This window comes from Cupressus sempervirens, chromosome 10, assembly GCF_028749045.1.
Source record: "Cupressus sempervirens isolate cs-2001-9-10 chromosome 10, ASM2874904v1, whole genome shotgun sequence".
NCBI lineage: Eukaryota > Viridiplantae > Streptophyta > Pinopsida > Cupressales > Cupressaceae > Cupressus > Cupressus sempervirens.
In genome coordinates this window covers 473,134,625-473,154,439 of record NC_143127.1, presented here as the reverse complement: position 1 = coordinate 473,154,439, position 19,815 = coordinate 473,134,625, and the positions used below count along the sequence as shown (strand labels likewise).

At 37.4% G+C, this 19,815-nt stretch overlaps 1 protein-coding gene across 2 annotated transcripts in view; it reads right to left on the bottom strand.

Annotated features, from left to right (window-relative positions):
* LOC149534744 (uncharacterized) overlaps window positions 1–19,815 on the bottom strand; it is a 335,389-nt gene that overhangs the window by 140,603 nt on the left and 174,971 nt on the right. For both annotated transcript variants that reach the window (XM_089807850.1, XM_089807851.1), the window contains exons 11-13: window positions 12,804–13,316; window positions 10,017–10,074; window positions 9,335–9,422 (exon numbers count right to left, since the gene is read on the bottom strand). In XM_089807850.1, the coding sequence (XP_089663976.1) occupies window positions 9,335–9,422; window positions 10,017–10,074; window positions 12,804–13,316 (659 nt within the window). The remainder of the gene's footprint in view (window positions 1–9,334; window positions 9,423–10,016; window positions 10,075–12,803; window positions 13,317–19,815) is intronic.

Below are 19,815 nucleotides of genomic sequence, written 5' to 3'. Positions count from 1 at the left end.
AAATGGACTATAGAAAGTGGTGACAAGAAACTCCTAACGGTCACGCAGTAAAAGCCAGCATCAGAAGGGCACAGGTGGAATGGGCGATCCGGATGCTTTTTTTGCATTCAGGATTACAAGGGTTTCCTACGCACCATGATCGAGACTTATGGCAGGGGCTCTCGGAAGAGCACATTTCAGTACTTGGACAGAGACCTAGTCGTTTCATTCAAGGTAGTGGATTTCACGCGAGTGTTTGGCATACCAGGGCCACAGGGCAAGAAGGTTCAGCATAAGAAAATTTCCAAGGAGGTAAAACTGTTTTTGATTAGACTAATATGTGGAGACATGACTAAAGCAGAACAAGAAGCGTTGGCTGTAACATCAAAAGGTAGGGGATTGAAGAAAACAAACATCCAAGAGGGACCATGGTGATGCCTAATGGATTTAGTCAAGAGCCGGCTTACAGGATCAAGTAGGGCATCCGATATTTCCTTCTTGTAGATATCTATGATGAACGGCATAATGAACAAGAAGGTGTATGATTGGGCGTCTGTGCTAGCTGAGCGTATGCATGAATTTATGACCCTCCAGCATAAGACATTTTATATGCCACACTATGCCATTGGTCTCTTCCTTGATGCCACAACACAGATGATTCCAGAAGATAGGTTGGAGACAAAACCTAGACCACTAGCTCCTGGGGAACCTCCTATCATGCAGTGGAGACACTTAGACTCAACCACTGTGCAGAAGGGTTCTGAAGGACAAAAGAGACTCCGGCTTGATACAGGAGGTGATACAAACAGCAGACAGCAGACAGCAGGAGACATCTTCGGAGGAAAATAGGGTAGGGGAGGAAGAAGGGGAGGACGAGGACGACGAGGTTGAGATTGTCACAGCCGCTCCCTTATTATTCCCACGCCCTGCCTTATCCACCGCTTCCTGTATGGTCCCAGCGGGTCTATACATGGCTCATATACTAGAGTTTGGATAGACATGGCGGCCGATAGTGATGACTGCAGCACCTCAGTAAACGGTTACAGTAGCAGTACCCTAGCAGCGCGAAGTAAGGCTTTCCCCAGTCTAACCAACAGTTGAGTTTTCCATAGGGTTTGCACGAGTGGCAACACCTATCAGCCGAAAGAGTATGCCAGCTCTTGCTGTAATACTTCAGGTAGCAGAAACCATGGCACCTGCGAAAACACAACTAGTAGCAGCAACTAGCGCACTTGCAGTAGAGAGCGTACTGAGGGCGAGAGAAGAGACTGCCTTGAAGATACCTGACATACCAGTACCAGAGATAGCAAAGAGCCAGAGTACGTCGGGTGTGCACTTGAATGTAGTTGGGTTGGATGCCGTAGTTACGATGGATGCAGCACTCTTGGCATCACCCGAGCGAGACAAGGAGAGTAGAGCGCAAAGGTTAAGTACGCAGTTCCACCGTACTCCAGTCCCTCAGATGGTCAGCATACAAACACCTACGCGGGATGAAATTTCGGAGGGAGGTACTTAGCAAGAACGAGTAGCAAAGCCAATTCAGGATGAGGGACCGTCGCATAGTGTTGTTGAGCGTATGGCGGAAGCAGTAGAGGCGGCCATGGGTGTGCAGCAAGATCATTCAGTAGCGCACGAGACAATGATGAGAGAGGCATTTCTTGCTGATGTAGCAGCTCTAGCGTCTCTAGCGTCTCAGGCTCGCCAGGTGTTAGCTTCAACGGAGACTCGGGCACTAGACTCAGTCGTGAAGGAGCTCGAGAGGGTTATATCTTTTATGAGATTGGGATGCCCAGTTGCCTTTATTGTATGCTTTGAGGAGTGGGGGTGGCCAGATGTGGAGACTGCAGAGATGCAGCAAGATTGGGCTACGACGAGAGATCTCGGCATAGAGAGTAGAGTGGAGGCTTTGATCCATGAGGTAGTGAAGATATACAGGGAGGCGTATTACACTCTTCGGAGGAGTTAGGCGAATCAGGTAGCAGCTGAGAGAGCTCGAGAGGAGTCAACTGCTAGGTTAGCTTTAGAAAGCGCAACCTGGGAATTTGAGAGGGTGGCCTGGAACTCCGAGAGGGCAGCCCTGTTGGACGGACAAAGTCAGCTAGAGAAGTTAGCAACAGAAAAAGAGTAGTTGGCAGCTAAAAAAGAGCAAGTGACAGCAGCAAAGGAAAAAGAATTAGGAGAAATTGCAGACATGATGCAATCAACTCTAGAGCTTCAGATGGAGGCAGAAGCAAAACTGAAGGTTAGGAAAGATAAAGTCTACATGTTGCGGGTGGAGCTAAACGAGTTGAGGGTGCGGACCACTACGCCAAGGACCCATCTTGCTGTTTAGTATTTATGTATTGATGTACTTGGGTTATTTGTTATTTTGACTTTGTTGTATTGTCGTCTAGAGACGACTTTTCTTTTTGGGGGGGATGATGTTGTTGGTAAAATTGTGTATCAGCCGACGAGTCCCTTCAGGAAGGTTCTTTTTATGTAGCTGACAAGCCCTTCAATAATTATCATGTAGCTGACGGACCCCTTTGAGAAGGATCTTCGGAAAGTATTTATACACCCTTTTGGGTCATTGTAATAATTATCAGAAGCATAATGTAATGTCTTGGCATGTGCGAATAATACAAGGAGTTCTACTGTTCTCATCTATTGTTTGTAAGCGTTGATTCATTTACCCCAGTACGGTAAACAAGTAGTAAGGTAAAATTTTTGGTTCAAATCTTTAGGGAACCTTTCAGGGCAATACGGTGACTGCACACAAGATTTGAAGTCTGGTTGTATACATGGAAATGTAATATGGAAATGGCAACTGTGAATGTGTGGAGAAATAGTACTAGACTGTCAAGGCATTCAAAGTATTCTAAAGAATTACAATTCACAATAGGAGGTGACTGCAAATGTGCATTTCTATTGATCGACCAATTGCTCTAGTGGTTGTGGTTTATAAAATTCGGTCAGAACAAGGGTAGCTTCTCACAGTGATAATAGATTTTAAAATGGCATTTTATGATAGTTTGGCTAAAGTGCTTGATTAGCTCTGTATCAAACTTAGTTTAAAATCACAAACAAGGAAGGAAGTTCTCATCATTTTGAGTTAATTAAAGGGATGTTTGACAATTGTGGAGCAATAACCTTTTGTTTGTTGCAGATAAACATTGTTCCCATAGTGATTACTTTAAGTCAATACAGATGGTTAAGGCATCTGGATGGTGAGATGAGGTTGTTGGTCACTGCTTGTTTGATAGAGATCATAAGAATTGCAGCATCTCAAGAACCTTATGAAGATGAAATAATGAAAGAGGTACTTCAGCTAATTGTTGATAATTTCCAATATTTGGGAGACATCACAAGTAATCATTTCTTGAGAAGAGTTGTCATACTTAAAGAATTTGTAGAAATCAGATTGAGTAATCTCATGCTTGACTTGGGAATGTATGATTTTACCGATACCATGTTTCAACATTTCTTGGTCACAATCAGGAAAGAACACAATAAAGATTTTGCAGTCATGAAGACTATTATGGTTATGACAATTAACAAGAGTGTTGCTCATTTTCAGCCTATTATGTGTTTGTTAGTTCAAGGCAAGAGCATAATGTTTCTACAACTGCTTATGAATTGGTCAAAATGGTACTCAAACAATGTGAACGAAAAATTGAGAAATTTAAAAAACAATGTGTTAAAGAAGAACTGATTTCATCGAGATTGCAGATTGCAGAATCTTCCAATAAAGTAAGAACCAAATGATAAAAGAGCATATTTGTTCAACATGTTAAAAGGTCTGGACACTAGAACATATCTGTGGTATTATTCAGGAAGAAGATATATTACAGCCAAGTGGCAATGAGAGAAAAGTTGTAGATGAAAGCAGTGGCATTACTCATGAGCAACAAGTTGAAAATACAACTTTGAGTACATCTTCTACTGGACATGATGAAAGTGCAAAATGGATAATGTAGAAGAACCAATAACCATAGGTGAGGAGTTTTAAAAAAATATTATTGATTATTTGTAGATCCATATTTATAGAATACGTGAAAAAAAAAACTTCTTTGATGAATCTTTATATGCTCGTTATATTGTTCCATGTGTGCCACATGATGATTGCATGACATCTTACAGAGATACAAGGGAGTGTGATGGAGATAATGTTCTCACAATTGAGACCAAATCAGGAACTTAATGTGTGACAACTAACAACCCATGTTCCCTAGATGAATTTGAACTAAAGCCTTTAGCATTGCAAGATTTAAATGATAGATTAATGGTCACAAAGGAGACAGCTGTACAAGCGTTAACAGGGGAAAATGATTCTCACAAATACTTGAAGATCTCATGTGGAAAACTCAAGTTGATGAAAGGCAAGCAAGAATTTCATGTGGAGCCACTAATACGCAATCACACATAATGAAAGAAGCATTTGAAAAGATGAAATCAGACTGCTTGCAGCTCTTAATGCATTGGGATCTTGCTTAAAAAATTGTGGAAGACACGGAAAGTGAGATTGATGATCTCTGTTACCAGCTAAACATGGCTCAATTTTCTCTACACAAATTAGAAAATCAGATGTGTATTATAACGGAAAAAAAAAAGAACAAGAGGTTGATACAAGGGAGATGGAGATCAAAAAAATACTAGAGGGGATTGATGAACTCTTTAAGGAAGACATGGGAGGCAATGGTCCTAACAATTTATATACAGGGGACATCCAAAATGTTGATGAAAGGACTGAGAAATTTCACAAGGAAATACCTTGCAGCCTTGTGACACCTTTAGAAGAAGATTCATTCGATGCATCACCACCTTTGATCACTTCGAAAGGACATGTGGCAACTCAAGATTGGTGATTTGTGATGAGTCCAAAGAAAGTATACAGGAGGAGCCTAAATTTCTGATTTGGGAAAGAAAAGGTTTATCTTCACATTTACATGAGTTTGCTGCCTTTATGCATGGAAACAATAGTGAACGGGGGTCTACAAGTGCTGGTACCCATAGTGTGAGTAGTGACCATAAAAATTCCAGTGACGAGGTGTTTGAAAGGGATGAAGATATGACACAAAAGGATGGTAGCAATTCTAAATTTTGTAACTACAGCTATACTTCTTTATACCATCGTGAGCTAACAACTTTTTCACATGAGAATGATGATAAGCCAAGTGTTAAAAGCTCTGAAATTTGATCTGATGGAGATAAATTCTTTGATGGAGAAATTTGATTTTAATGATGGTTCTTGTAGTGACTCAAACATTTGAAAATTTTTTTCTATGAATCATGAAGGTAGCTAAAGTTGATTTTAATGATGGTTCTTGTACTGACTCAAACATTCAAGAATTGTTTTTTATGAATGACGAAGGTATCTACCATTCATTCTCAGATTTGTCACCAAAACATATGACATGGCAATTCTTAATTTATTGGATGCTGATTCAATCTTCATAGATACTTCAATTGATAGTGGCTATCCTACTTGGTCTTCCATTGCATTTTCAGATTTGGCACTGTCTACAATAGTTATTGAGTTGCATAAAGATTTCTGGAGACATTTTTACTTGATAGTTATTCCATATGAGATGATTATCTTTCCAGTATAGAGGTCTAGTAACAACATCAATATCTTTCTTATTGTTGACCTATGTTACAACAACATTTGGTGGCCTAATGAATTGATGTATGTGCATTTGGAATTTGTCTTTCAAAAATTTTGGGACTACTTATTTAGTTGGATGTTACAAGAAGTTGGAATAATGATAGACCTCTATTTCTACTCCCATGGTTGAATGGATGGATTGGTTTGGGATCCAGGTGTGGACGAGATCGGTGCTTTGTTTTTCATGGATCATTATAAGTTGCTTCACAGGTTAAGGCAAAGTGTTGTTTTAAGAGTGGCGTTGTGGATTGGTGAAGCAGTGTTTTTCAAATTGTCTTGGGATCTAGGGATCTTATTGATGAATGAGTGGTATCCAAACGTTTTTCTTCAGAAAGTGATAGGTCTTGATTTCAGTAATTCAAGAATGTGTCATAGAGTAGCTTGTAAATTTTATATGGGATCCTGGTATTGGTATATAGATTTCATGGTTACTTGAGGACAATCCATCTCTAAGGAGAAAGTACTATAATGTCCCATTTTGGGGATATTGGAAATTAAATGAAAACTTCATAAAGTATTAAAATGACTTAGTTGTATAGGACCAAAAAGTGCTTCCCCATAGTACTCCCCATTGATAGTTATTCTGCAGGGTTTCTCATTTGGAATGGGACAGGAATCACCAACTGCCCCCCTATAGTAGCAGCCGGGCACCCCCTCAGATGCCAATTGTGGGTGGGAGGATACAGGGAGCTTAATAAAAATTAATAAAAGTCACCTTAATTTTAGAAAGGGGATCTAAAGAGAGACAAAGAAGGAAGAGGAGACAAAAGAGGGCAACTAAAGAGTCAGTGCATTGGGCTTTCAAAGAAGAATGTTAGATTCATTTCAGCATGTTTGGTTATGCTTGATTTATACTTCATTATTGGTTTTCTCTCTTGGAGAGTTCTGGGAAGCTTTTTCTTTCAGCAGGCTTGATGACGGAAATCCTCGAGCTTGGAGATAGTGGTCGGAAACCCATTGTCTGTTGGAGATATCATTCAAATGTCTCACTTGTGCTCCAAAATCATACTTCTGGTTATCCAATCTGACAGTAAGTTCTGTAGCTTCAATTGGATATTTTTTTGATGTTCAAATGAAGATTTAAAGGCAAGGTTCATCTCTATTTCAGTTTTGCTATTTTAGAAATTTCTATGCAATGTGCTGGAAAGATTGAATTCAGTTGCATGCAAAAATTTTGGTGAAGTATCCTAGGGGGATATTTCATGCTGTAATGTCCCTTCTGGAGTCTTTTAAACTTGGGATTGATTTATATAACTTAAACTGCAATAGACTTCCTTTTTATTTAAATTTGCACATAGTTCTTTAACTTTTCCAATGTATATGGTGCCAATCCTATTTGTTTGATGAATTGTACCAAATGGGGAAATTGATTAATGTAGATGACTACGGATTTGATATTAATGAAAACGGATTTGAACTTTTATTCTTTCCTCCAGACATTTCATCGTTCTAGGTTTTGCATACAGCTCTTGCCTGTATATGTTGATGTGTTGATAATTCATAGAAAGCAAAGATTGTTCTAGTATCCTTTGCTGAGATTCAATATTCCCTCTTCTGTATATTCTGATAATATGTTTTGGAATATATATATTTCCTATGTGCAATGTATAGGAGTCGAAACTACTATCTATTTAATCAGATGACGCCATACTGATGTTTCTCTATTCTTTCCTTTAATCTCTAGACCTTAATCTTCCCCTGATAGACTGCGGTTGATGGAGTATTTGTCCACATTTATGATTGATGCTGACTAGAATGTTTAAATCACTGGTTGCCGTAAATCCTAAATCTATATTTCCTTCCTGACAAACTGTATGTCTTCCCTGTGATAAGTATACTATCTTCTGCATTCTTCAATTTCTGCAATATCTTCCTTGTACGATATATCTATCCTGCTATCTTTTCCTATTCCTTAACAGTAATTGCTATTATATTAGTCAATGTTGTTCGATAGTCCATAGCTTTGCTCATCATGACTTATAGTCTTTGATTTTTGGCGCTGAATATTAAATGACCATGACCCGTTGGTTAAGACTACATATGTAATATGTGGCGCTATAGATTTACGGTGGGTACTGAAGCATTTGATTTGTTCAACTCTAAACATCGTACACTGCTGAAGAAGTCTCTCTTGTATAGTGTATCACAGCCACCAAATATATGTGTAACCATAGCTGCCAAATCTACCAACTTCATATGTTGGTTGTTGTATACTGTTTGACCTCAGTTCCTACTCACTTGATTCTTTGAAGATTTTTTAATGTCTCTTCCGTAAAACATCTGGTTTCTGCCCCTGTGATGTATTTATTGTCATGAATCCATCACTGCTAATCATTGAGCTTTGTAGCGATGTCATTGACTGCTTCTGAACCGATGATTTGCAATTGTGATTGGTGCTGGAACTTCATTCTCTGTGTTGACATCATTCTCCAGTTACTGCCTCCTCCTCCAGATTTTTCCCTACTTATATATAGATATTTGTATATTTGAAAGGTCGTGTCCTTTCTCAGATTCATACTATGTGCCTCTTTAAGAAAATATTTTTAATTAATTATGTATGCACAACTTCAACTATCCGACAACTTAATTCAATTCCAATTTAGATGGTTGATATTTGCTTTTAAAATTAATATTAGCTATTTTAATTCATTAATTAATTTATTGATATCATATGTAATACTAATATTAGATTACATCATATATTTTGTTTACTTATTATGCATATATATATATATATATATATAAGTTTAAATTGACTTTTATCAAATCAATTATATATTTTTATTTATTTATTTACTTATAATATTCTATTATATTAATTAGTATATAAATTTATATAGTTAAATGAATAATAAACTATGTTATAATTTATTTATTCATTTTATTATTATTTTATTACCACTTATTATTAAACTCCATTAGAGGAAAATAGGGGACATGACACGCTATCTTTGAGAAAAGGCCCTGTTGTAATTGTCCTTGTTTACAATATGAGGTTGGTTATTTGTGGGACTATGTTTTCCTTTTTATTCAAAATTATCTTATTTTAATTGCAATACATATATGCAAAAAGGAATGATAATGAAAACATTAAATGCGAAATGGCACATTAAATCCTTATCTTAGGCATACCTACAAAAACTCAATAAATGAGGATAATCACCTCAAAACAAAACAAGTTCATCTGAACTTAAGTACCTTCATAGATATTTATGTAGCATTTCAATTGTGCTTGTGTGCTTGCATATGACATCTTTGTGTAATCTATGACAACCTCCAATTGAGGTCCTTTCTGGTTCTTGAATAATGGCAATTACAAAATTCATTTCAGAAAAGATGCTCAGATTCAAGCCTTGGTTGTTTTCTTCATACCAATACATCAGCAATATTCACAGTGTAAAGTGGTATTTTCGAATCATACTGAAGTTACATATTCAAGTGCTGAGACAATATTTTATTTTATAAAGCCATTTAGCAACCTTCAATATAAAAACACCAGACATGATTTTCTAATTCAAAAAGATTAGTCCTATGAAAATAAACCAACCATGTAACTTCAAAGGTGAACTGAAAACAAAAAATATTGCACTGATTCTGACATAAATTATACCAAATAAAGTATAAGCAGAACTCTTTGAAGCACAGAGGCAAATCAGTGAAGCTACTATTACGAAGCATTCCAAACATCAAATGACATAAGTGATAACTCACATAGTCATATTGTAAGGCCAGATTCTTCCCGAAAGACCTCTTTGACAGTCACCAGAACCTTTATCTGTCACGCAGATAACCATATTTTCTTCCATAGAGAATGGAAGTATAGAAACCATAAACAATAACATCAGTTCAGAGCAAGAAGTGATATAAGGCCTCATTAAACTGTTCAAGATAAGAATATGTATAACTAGGAATTAGAAATATCCTTCTCCTAGGATGAATCAATAGCCCCATAAAATAACAGTCCTTTTCAAGATATCTTCAGGGTAATCAATGATTTTACTTGGCATTTGATGGTGTAAATAGGTGTCATATGACAACATACTATGATTCCTAACTAGATAAGTAAGTGAATATTGAATGTCAACATTTAGTAAGTCAAATTAGGAAACTTTACATGCTAATTTTCATTTCTCTACGAGTTCAAAAGAAGCTGAAACCAACTATGTTCTTCTGTAACAAGCATTTATTGTAGACAATTTATGCATAAGTTTTTCACTCGACTAACACCTTCAACTTTTCAACACAACTTGTCTCCAGTTTGTGATCAAAACATGGAAGACCAACTATGTCTATTTTTTTACTTCAAAATATTACATCATTATGAACACGATTGTTAAATATTTGTTAGCTAACTAAAACTCAAGAACAAGTTGGGAAGTAAGAGAACTGGAACCTGGTTTTATATCCCTGTGGGTGATATTACGATCATGGCATGCCTTCACAGCCCATAACTACATGTAATGGATTAAGATGTTAACCAATATGAATGATTAATCAAAAAGAAAGAGAAATTAAATCAATAAAAGTATGCATGTGTATAAAGAAACACAACATGGGATGGATTGTTAAGTATCATATTCCTTCCTTAATTTTATGAACATAATTACTTCAAAGACAATAATGAAGGGGAAATCTCCATATTTTACATTAACCACATAGATTCAGGTAAGACGTGTTTTACAAGATCCTTCCTAACTGACACAATGGCATTCTAATTCCTGGTACAAGCATATTCCAAATACTCTTAACTAATTAGCCTAACACATTATTTTTTTTGTGTCATATTGAAGAGAGAAAAGAAAGAAAAATCACAGAGGCAAATCAGTGAAGCTACTATTACCAAACTACTTATTAGAAAGGCCAGCTATTCTATTCTTCATTAACATCAAAAAATGAAATGGATGAATACAGAGTGAGTGAAGTAAGTGACAAGTTGTCAACTAGTCTTTAATCACTATGTTAATGAATGCATTTCCTTTTTATTACCATAAAGCACAATGCTATGTTTCAATATTTTCCATTTATTCCCTATGTCCACAAAAAATGTCTCACAATTATAGCCAGTATTAAAAAATCTAAAATTCTTCATTTATGATTTAAAATTGAAACACAAATAAATTATCCTATCTATTGCATGCTTTGAAGTTTAGAAAATATGCTTATTATGTAAGAAAAACTTTATAATTCCCATCATTAGTGATTTGACTACACATGTGAGTGTAACTAAGAGGTGAAGTATGTAATATCCCCTTTAAACCCATCATGGTTGGTGGTTTTGTTTAGCAAATTTGGATTCATTATGCATGTGAGCTTTTTTATTTGATTTCTTGGAATTTGGCTATTGTGTACAAGACAAGGACTTCTGCACTTTATCAACATTGGAAGGCGATAATTCTTCTGTGTTTTCAGCAATTTGAAATGGTGAAAGACCCATTGAATTTTGCAAACTAGTGATGGCTTCATTCTGGAGTCATATTTGTGCCAAATTCGATTAGGTTTAGAGTGTTCAGTGAATTCAATAAAGGCATTTGCACGTTTCAGCTTGGCATGGATTTTGAGGTGATTATTTTTTAATTCTTTTTTAAGCCATTTGGTGTTTCTTTTCAATATCAGACCAGAGAAAGTAAAAATCAGAAAATGGGTATGTTGTAATTAGATATGTAGTCACTTTTTATGAAGTGGGTTGTCTTTTATTTATTGAAAAAGCAATTGTATAAGCAGGAAATGAAATCTGGATTTCTTAGACTCATTGCATGGTGAAAAATCAGAGCTTTTGATTTGTGTTTGCTGTTATTATTTACGATATCATGCAATATTTGGATAAATGTATGTGAAGGAAAACTTGGAGTTCTTACAAAATATGGGGTTTGCCCTAATGAAGGCCTATGTCCAAATCAGCATAGGAACCACTAGAAACAAGCTTGATAGCCCATGATAAAGTGGGTCTGAAGTTCATGGGTAGAGCACAAAATTCAAACTAGTGGACTAGGCCCCCTTTTATATTCCTAGTTTAAGGGATATATTGAGAACTCCTTAATGGCAAAGAAAAAACAAAACTAGTTATTTAACTAATAGAAAGGAAAATTAAAGAGGATTTTGGATTGTGAACTTATCCTCATACAATCCACTCTTGACATCTTCACAACCTCAAATAATGTGACCTGCCATCACCAAGCATGCTAGAACATGGCTTACGTGAGCCTTCAACAAGAAGTCACTACCTAATCATATTGTTTAGTCAAATGATCACTGGCACCTAAATTAAAGGATCAAATATCCCTTCTTGAATAATTAGATTTGAAATCCACTAAGACAGTCCTCTTCATCAACCAAATTTGTTCTCCATTTTTCATCAAGCATGCCAATCTCTTTCTACTTATATTACCTTGCTTTCCACGAAAACAATGCCTTCCCATCAGACATAGTAGTAGTTAAAGCACCTAACATAATTTTTTAGCAGTGTTTTTTTCCTTTGAAATTCATTAACAGAACACTCTTTGAGGCTGACTCCTCTCCCAAACCAAAATCCTATATCAATTTTTCCTAATTCAAACAGCTTATCACACAATTTATAAAAATTATATCAGATTTATGAATATTACTTCCTCTCTACTTTAATCTTTAGGTTTCACCCAAAGATGATTTGATCATATTAACTCTAAAGAAATTGAATGAATAACTTTTGTAAGGAAATCAATCCATTTCATCAAGGAGTGTGAATATGTTTGATCCATTGAGCTTTCACTTCCAAGTACACAAACTAAGAAAAGATTTTAAAATTTGCATACTCTTATGAAAATCATTAACTACAAACTTGCATTAAACCCAACTTGGCAGTTAATTAATTAGTAAAAAATAATATTTTACCTTCCTTCACAAACAATGTATATTATATAGAGCCACCATGATTCAAACAAAATTTTGCATCGGGCTCTTATGCAATTTCTAGATAAAATTTAGATAAGCATAAAAATAAGTAAATATCAACCAAATTAAAAATGCAGGAACTGACATTACTGGCAATGATGTTATCCTTTTACAGTAATCTTTTTCCTTAAAAAACATGCTGGCATATCATCACTTACATAGAAAGGAAAATGCGAACGAAAAAATATTTACAAAATCAGCATTTCCCATTCTGAAAATTAATATACATATATAATATAGTAAAAAATAATACCAGTTGCTGAATAAGGCTGCACATTAATTCATTTCCTTCTTTGGTCTGTCTCAACCAACGCCACCAAGAAGAAGGTTGTAGAACCTGAACATTCTCTCTTCTCCTTGACTTGTCATTTTCAATATCCTGATTTATTGCTTCTCCTGTATACATCAATTTTGACAAAGACTGACCTTCATTCCGAAATACAAGCCAAAAGTCTTTTGTTTGAGTCTCAAATGACTCCACATAACGAGCTATGTGTTTCAATCCCTCTTCATACTCATTACCCTTTTCTTCCAAGATTGATTCATGATAATGTTCTCCAAAACTGCTTGAAGCCTCTCTGTCGATTTTAGATGATTTGTTTAGCCATTCTGGTATGACAGCACTATTTTCTTCCTTGAATCTTGTAAAACATTTTGCACGAAATTTACAATGGGTATCTCCAAGTGAAATAGATGCATTCAAGAAAAGTTCGCCAAAATGTTTTTCCCGAAGACCACTTAAGTAAGCATTATTGCCTCTCTCAACCTGTTGAAATAACAAAATAGAATCTAGATGATTCTTTTTCACTTAATCATATGAATTTGAATAGAAACTTCAAATAATTATAAAAGCGAATTTTTGCGTAGTATGCCAGAACAGTGGAAAGCAGGACTACACAACTTTGTACAAATCAAAACAGAAGTAAAGAGTGTATTGATTGCTGCAGCAAAAAGTCAAAAGTAAAAGGGATCAGACCAGCTTCTTTTTCATAATGACTTGCTTAGAAAATGCACCAAAAAAATGGTGAAACTATTGAAAGTAAGAGTTTCAATGTGATGCTAAGAAAATATGTTTTTTTCCTGTTTTCTTGTTTATGGAGAAAACTGAAGTTCTTTTAATTTTTATTTTTGGACAGCTAATCTGATCCATGAATGATAAGAACTGAAAATTTAATCCTTCCATAGTAAATAATTTTCAGAAATTGCTGGAGGGCTTATAACATCATTTATCTTAATCACAGTGATGAAAATTAAGCCAATTAATCCCTACACCCAGCTGCATGTCAAGGAGTTCCTAATACGCACTAACCTTCAGATTGTACATCAACTCACATAAATAGGACTTTTAATTCAGGTCCCAGCAATGATAAGGTAATCAGAATTGTCAAAATTAATTGAATTGGCAATAAATGCCCAGTGCAAGGTAATTCATCTAGATGACATCGATAATTGGCACTAGAATAGATGATAAATCAGTGAAATAACCAACACCGTGAATTCACAGATCCAGATCGACGTACTGACTCTCAGATTGTAATATTCAGTAAAAACAAGTCCAATAGTGTATATAATCATTAATGTAACCATGAAAAATGCAGATTAAGGTCAATGAATTTTCAAACAAATCAGTAATTTCTCCCTCAAAGATTGACCAATGAAATATGTCAAAGACTAAAATTCATGCAGCAGCCTGTGACATTTCAACTTCACCCAGAATAAACATCTGTCTATAAACAAATTGCACCAGCCAGTGTAATTTGCTCCAATAGACTTGTGGGCTTTTCTCCTCAAATCGGAAAGTAATCTAGGAGGGTTTTCATCCTCTGGATGACACTACCAAGAATTTTCAATGATGATTGGTTGCCGAAGGAGGGCACCAGCTTTTTCTCTTTGAAATATCCCAAGTATACAACAAGAAAAACATGCCAAAACACATGGTCAGAAGGAAATTGCCACAATAATTTATACTCGGATTACATATTTGAGTACAATTGAGAAATTTATGCACCTTGGTCTACAAATGACGATCCACATTGGTAAGCGCAGAAGAATGAAAGATGATTGGATTGAAGTGAGATTCAGATCTTAAGATTATTTCTCTAAACTGCAATTGGTGATGAATATGCCAGTGACAGATTATGTTGATGAATATTGTTGTCTGTTAGAACCCAATACCAATTGTCAATGCATCCAGCATTGTATTCTCCAAAGCTCGATGGCAAAGTCCATTGTGGCAATCCTCAAATGCAAGTCTGATATATACTGATGCAACAACAACCACCTTGCACTCAATAACAAATGATTATGCTACGCAATGTAGCTGCAATCAGTAATGTTGTGTCGTGATGCTGCAAACAAGTGATGATGCCACTGCCTGTCAATGACGCTGCAATCTGATAAATAAATAGCTGTCTTCAGTTAAGGCCCAGCATGCTATATATGAGACTGTGATAATTGTAGCGCTAATATCACTGATCAATACAATCTTATTTATCTGACTTGTCCAATCAATTTCTGATATGCAATGAATCAAGCTTTGATCCCAATGGTGGACTAAGCAGAAAATCTTTGATAATAACTTTACTTTGTCTCCTCAAGGCGAATTCACAATGTTGCCAAAACAAGCAGACCAAGAAGGGCATTGCACCTCCAAAACTTTGAACGGAAAACTTAAGTCCAACTTGGGATTGCAAAGCAAGAAATGGATGGCCAATTATGCAAGACTTCACTGAGCATTGATGATAAATCTGGGGTTGTTCTCACCAAAATCCTGCAAGTCAACCACAATAACTACCTCCAAGCAGCCTAAGAAAAGGGGTGGCAAAATTCAAAAGAAAGGATGAGACCAAAATGAGTAGCATGCCAAAAGAACCAGCCCCAATAAATAATCCCTTGCATTCCAATTTTAATAGCCCACGAGGACATATTGGCTACTAAAAGAATCACTAATAGGACCCTATAATGTCCCCATTTTTTAGCAGGTTCCTACAGTTGGCCAAGTCAGTTCACCATTGTGACCCTCGTGAGTTGACAGTGGGGTTTGAGGGTCTCAGTTGTGTGGTTATAGGCTTTCCAATAGCCTAGGTATGTTTTGGCTCCATTTGAGGGACTTAAAATTTATAATAAGTCAAACTATTGGTTCCGATGAGCTCAGTTGAGTTAGAGGACTTGTGTGATACTCTTAGTTTTTATTTCGACCTTCCAATTTGGGCTCCAAGAATCTTGGAGGGAGTGTCTATTTATAGTAAGTCACTCCATCAAGTTCATTCGTCGTCTTTCATCATCAAGATCGCTTTGGCGTTGTCAGATTTTGATTTTGATGCTTCTTCAATTGTTTTTGCAAGACAGGTGAATTATTATTATTATTCATCTAAATACATTGAGGTTGCTATTTTTGTTGGTGTTGTTGGTTGGTCACCTCAGTATCATAGATCATTGGAACTGAGACAAAAAGTTTTAAATCATGGGAACAAGAAACAGTGGCCTTGCATGTCAAAATATTAAGTTATGGTGGAAAAGGTCATTTTTGGAGCCAAAAGCAATTAATAAATTATATTAATGGAACTTTATTATATTTTAATGTTATGTAGAGGAAGCTTCTTAAGTTGAGTTCTTTTGGAAAACTAGTGTCATTTGGACATTATAAATATGAGGACATTTGATGAGAAAAGCATTTGATTATTTGATTATCTTATCTTTCTTTGTTGTCTATGTAAGACTTCTGAAGTTCTAATTTTTGTGCCCTTGCTGAAGTATAAGGGTTTGGGATCTATAGCTAAAGTATTGTAGATTGAAATCTAAGAATTATTTCGAGATTGGTTGGCAAATTGTGTTGAGGTATACGATCTATCATTCCTCCTGACTGTTGCTACTGTTTCTAAGGAGAGGGTTTTAGCTGGCTGAATTTGTGAAGGAAATTCGAGCTTTCAGACGTCATTATTGGCGCTTTCCCTAGCTTCTGCAATTACAAATCTAGGCATCTAGCCACTGATCGGAACTCTGGTTTTAATGCCATTATCTGGGCATTTAAAGGGCTGCAGTATTGGAGCCATTGTTGGCATTGTTGGTGACTGCTGAAGGATGTGGGCCTTTCTTATATAGGCTGCAATTGGTGTCATTTAAAGCTCAAGGTGGAATGTGTTTAGTTTGCAGAAAATTAGAATTATATCAAACATTTCAGGTTCCCCTTATATTCCATTGTAATTTTCAATTTGTGAAGCAACAAATCTGCAAGTCATTAATTGCATGATTGTTTACAATTTGATATTTGGCATTATTAGTTGTGAGATATTTACTTGCATATTCCAGTATTTGATATACACCCAAACATTCATATATTTTGAAAAAACACAAGATTGCAAGACATTTCAAAACAAAGACAATCTTATCAAACATTACAGAAGTGTGAGCCAGTCAGGTTATTACAGTGGTATCCGAACTTGCTTGCAAAGTGTTTGACAAAATGTCAAACAACTGAATTATAAAATAATTTGGTGTTCGATGAAGTTATAACCAATTGGGGTTATTGTTTACCGTACAGGTAAAGAAATCAACGCATACAGACAATGGAACAGAATAGCAGAATTATATTCGCATATGCCAGAACATACATTAGGCTTCATAATATTCGCAATAGTAGATGATTGATGCTTTACAATGATCCCAGACGGGATATAAATAATACCGCCGAACCTTCCCAAAGGAGTCCGTCGGCCACAACATTACATCCGCTACAAACTATTTTACCCGTCGCCTACAAAATACAAAACACCGACGACAATCATTCCGTCGGCTACAGAAACACCATCGGAACCATCCAGTCGGCTGACACCATCCCCCCCAAAAAGAAAAGTTGTCTCTGGATGACAATTACAAAATATCTAAGACAATTTAACAAACAAAATATATCATCAGAGTGACTACAACAAGAAAAATCTGCTTCTGTCACATCACTTCACTTCGTCCCGTGCCTATAGCCTCTGCTAACACAATACTGTCTCCTCAAGCTGACCTTGATAGCCACCTGTGTTGCTTTCTCTGTTTTCAATTCCACGGTACCCTGAGCCAAGTGTCGTTGCACTGCCTCCAACTGGATGATTAGCTCCTCCCGAGCTCTCTACGCATCCACTAAGACAGCCTCCCGGCCAACACCTACTCCCAATGCCTTTGGTACATAGAAAGTCCATCCCTGCAGCAACTTCAACTCTTCTCAACTGGTCAGACTCCCACGATTGATATCCGCAACGACTAGGGGTCCAGGGGGCAACGCCTCCGGCGGGGTCGAGGGGCAGCGCCCCGGGCACTTCGAAACCCACACAAAACTGCATGGAACACACTGTTTTTGCCATTTTCTGCAAATTCCAGACTCTTTCCGGTAACCAGTGTTGCTTCCTCTTCCGTTTGGCATCGTCTGTTACTCATTTCGAACAACTTGAATCTATCATCGTTTTTTTTTCTTTTTTTTAGTCTTCTCAAAGGGCGAAAGAAATCTTAACCATTCTGATTTTATTCGAGAACAACCGCAGAAAGGAAAAACTGCCAGAAGAACGTCTCCTTCAAACCCATCCCCTTCAATGCCGAGCCTTGGAAATTTGCTTCAATAAAGTTGCACCCAGACTTGCACCATTTATCGACCTTCCTCCCATTCGAGACCATGGATTGCGTGGTTAACAATATCTGCGGGGAAACATATTCAAGTTTGTCACATCTGACCTGCCACTGTCGTTCTTAGCCGGCTCTCAAGTCTAGCCCGTAGCAATAGCAAAATGTGAATAGGCCCAGAGGAATGGTAATACTGCGGAAGTTGACTGCTCGCAGATTAATAAGCCAGAACACTGAGAGCCCGTGTGAACAAAGTCCGGAGAAGAAAGAAGGTCCGCAGAAAGGAAAAACCCCGTGGGAAGTTAAGCGCCCGTCGAGAACTGGAAGGACTCCGCAAAAGAGAGGAATATAGCTCCGCGGGAGAATAAGGCAAGAGAAACCCCGGACAGCTCCGTGCGAAAGAAAAACTCCGCGAAAGAATAAGAGCCGCGGGCAAAAGCCTTCCGCAGAAACAAGAAAAACCCGGACATCCCCGTGGGCAAGGAAGATTCCGCAGAACCCCGCGAAAAAACAATAGTCCACAGAACTCCGCGGGAAAGGCAAACTCCAGCGGGAGAATAAGACCCCGCAAAAAAAACTTCCGCGACCCTTTTTTTTTTTTTTACATTTTCCAAAAAATATACAAAGCACCTCAAATTTGCCTCTGACCGTCGCCATTCGGCAATGACGAGGGAGTCCCCTTCTGCAACAACGACAATCTTCTTGGCACCACATATTTTGAATTTGGATCCGTTGACTGCCGGAGGTACCTTCTGCCCATCCAAAGTTGATAATCTGATTGCTCCATTGTCGCCAACCTTCCGAATCTGATATGGTCCAACCCATCTGGCCTTAAACTCTTCCACTTTGATTTCATTCTGACCGTTGTACACCTTACGTCTGTTCTGTGCCACCTCTGTCGCCCACTGTGCCTACGGTCGTCGCGCAACTGGATTGTTTCCTTGCCATCGGTGCCCTTCCACGAATTTTATGCTGTGGTGTAACCTTTTCTTTCCCCGCGGTCCATTCACCATGTACTGGACAGTGGGATCTTTCGTTTTTCTGTGTTCAGACTGTATGTTCTTCCCCTCAGCTTCAACCATGGCAACTTTTCCTTCTTCCGCTTCCCTGCATTCCTCCGGACATTCATTTTCCTGTGTTTTGTCACGTTCGTCGACCGTTAATATATTGCAACTCGAAAACAGTTCGTAGTCTTCTATCTGCCAATGGAACAGGCCATTCACCGAGTCCAGGTCGTCGTCATCCGATCCTCCGTCAAGTCTCAATACTCCTTCGTTTGGTTCCATTCTCCTCTTTCCTTCGTCGTCACTTTCGCCGTCACTTTCTGAATCTGACGATGCTGCCTCCTCACCGACTATTTGCGTATGCAGGTCAATTGTGAATCTTTTGCCTTCGCGCTCCACTGATAGGGTATTTCGTTTCCAATCATGTTTTACTTTTTCTTGCACCAACCAATCTCGTCCCAGAATAGCATCATATCCTTTTCTTTTCAATGGAATGACCACAAAATCCAATAAAAATGGTTGCGTACCAATGGTTACCGGTTGCGCCCTCAAGATTCCCAATGGTTTGATTCCGTGTTGGTCTGCCGTGAGCAACTAGAATGTAGGTGGCCACGGCATCGGCTTTCCCAACTTCTTCCAAGTATCCTCCGGTAAGACATT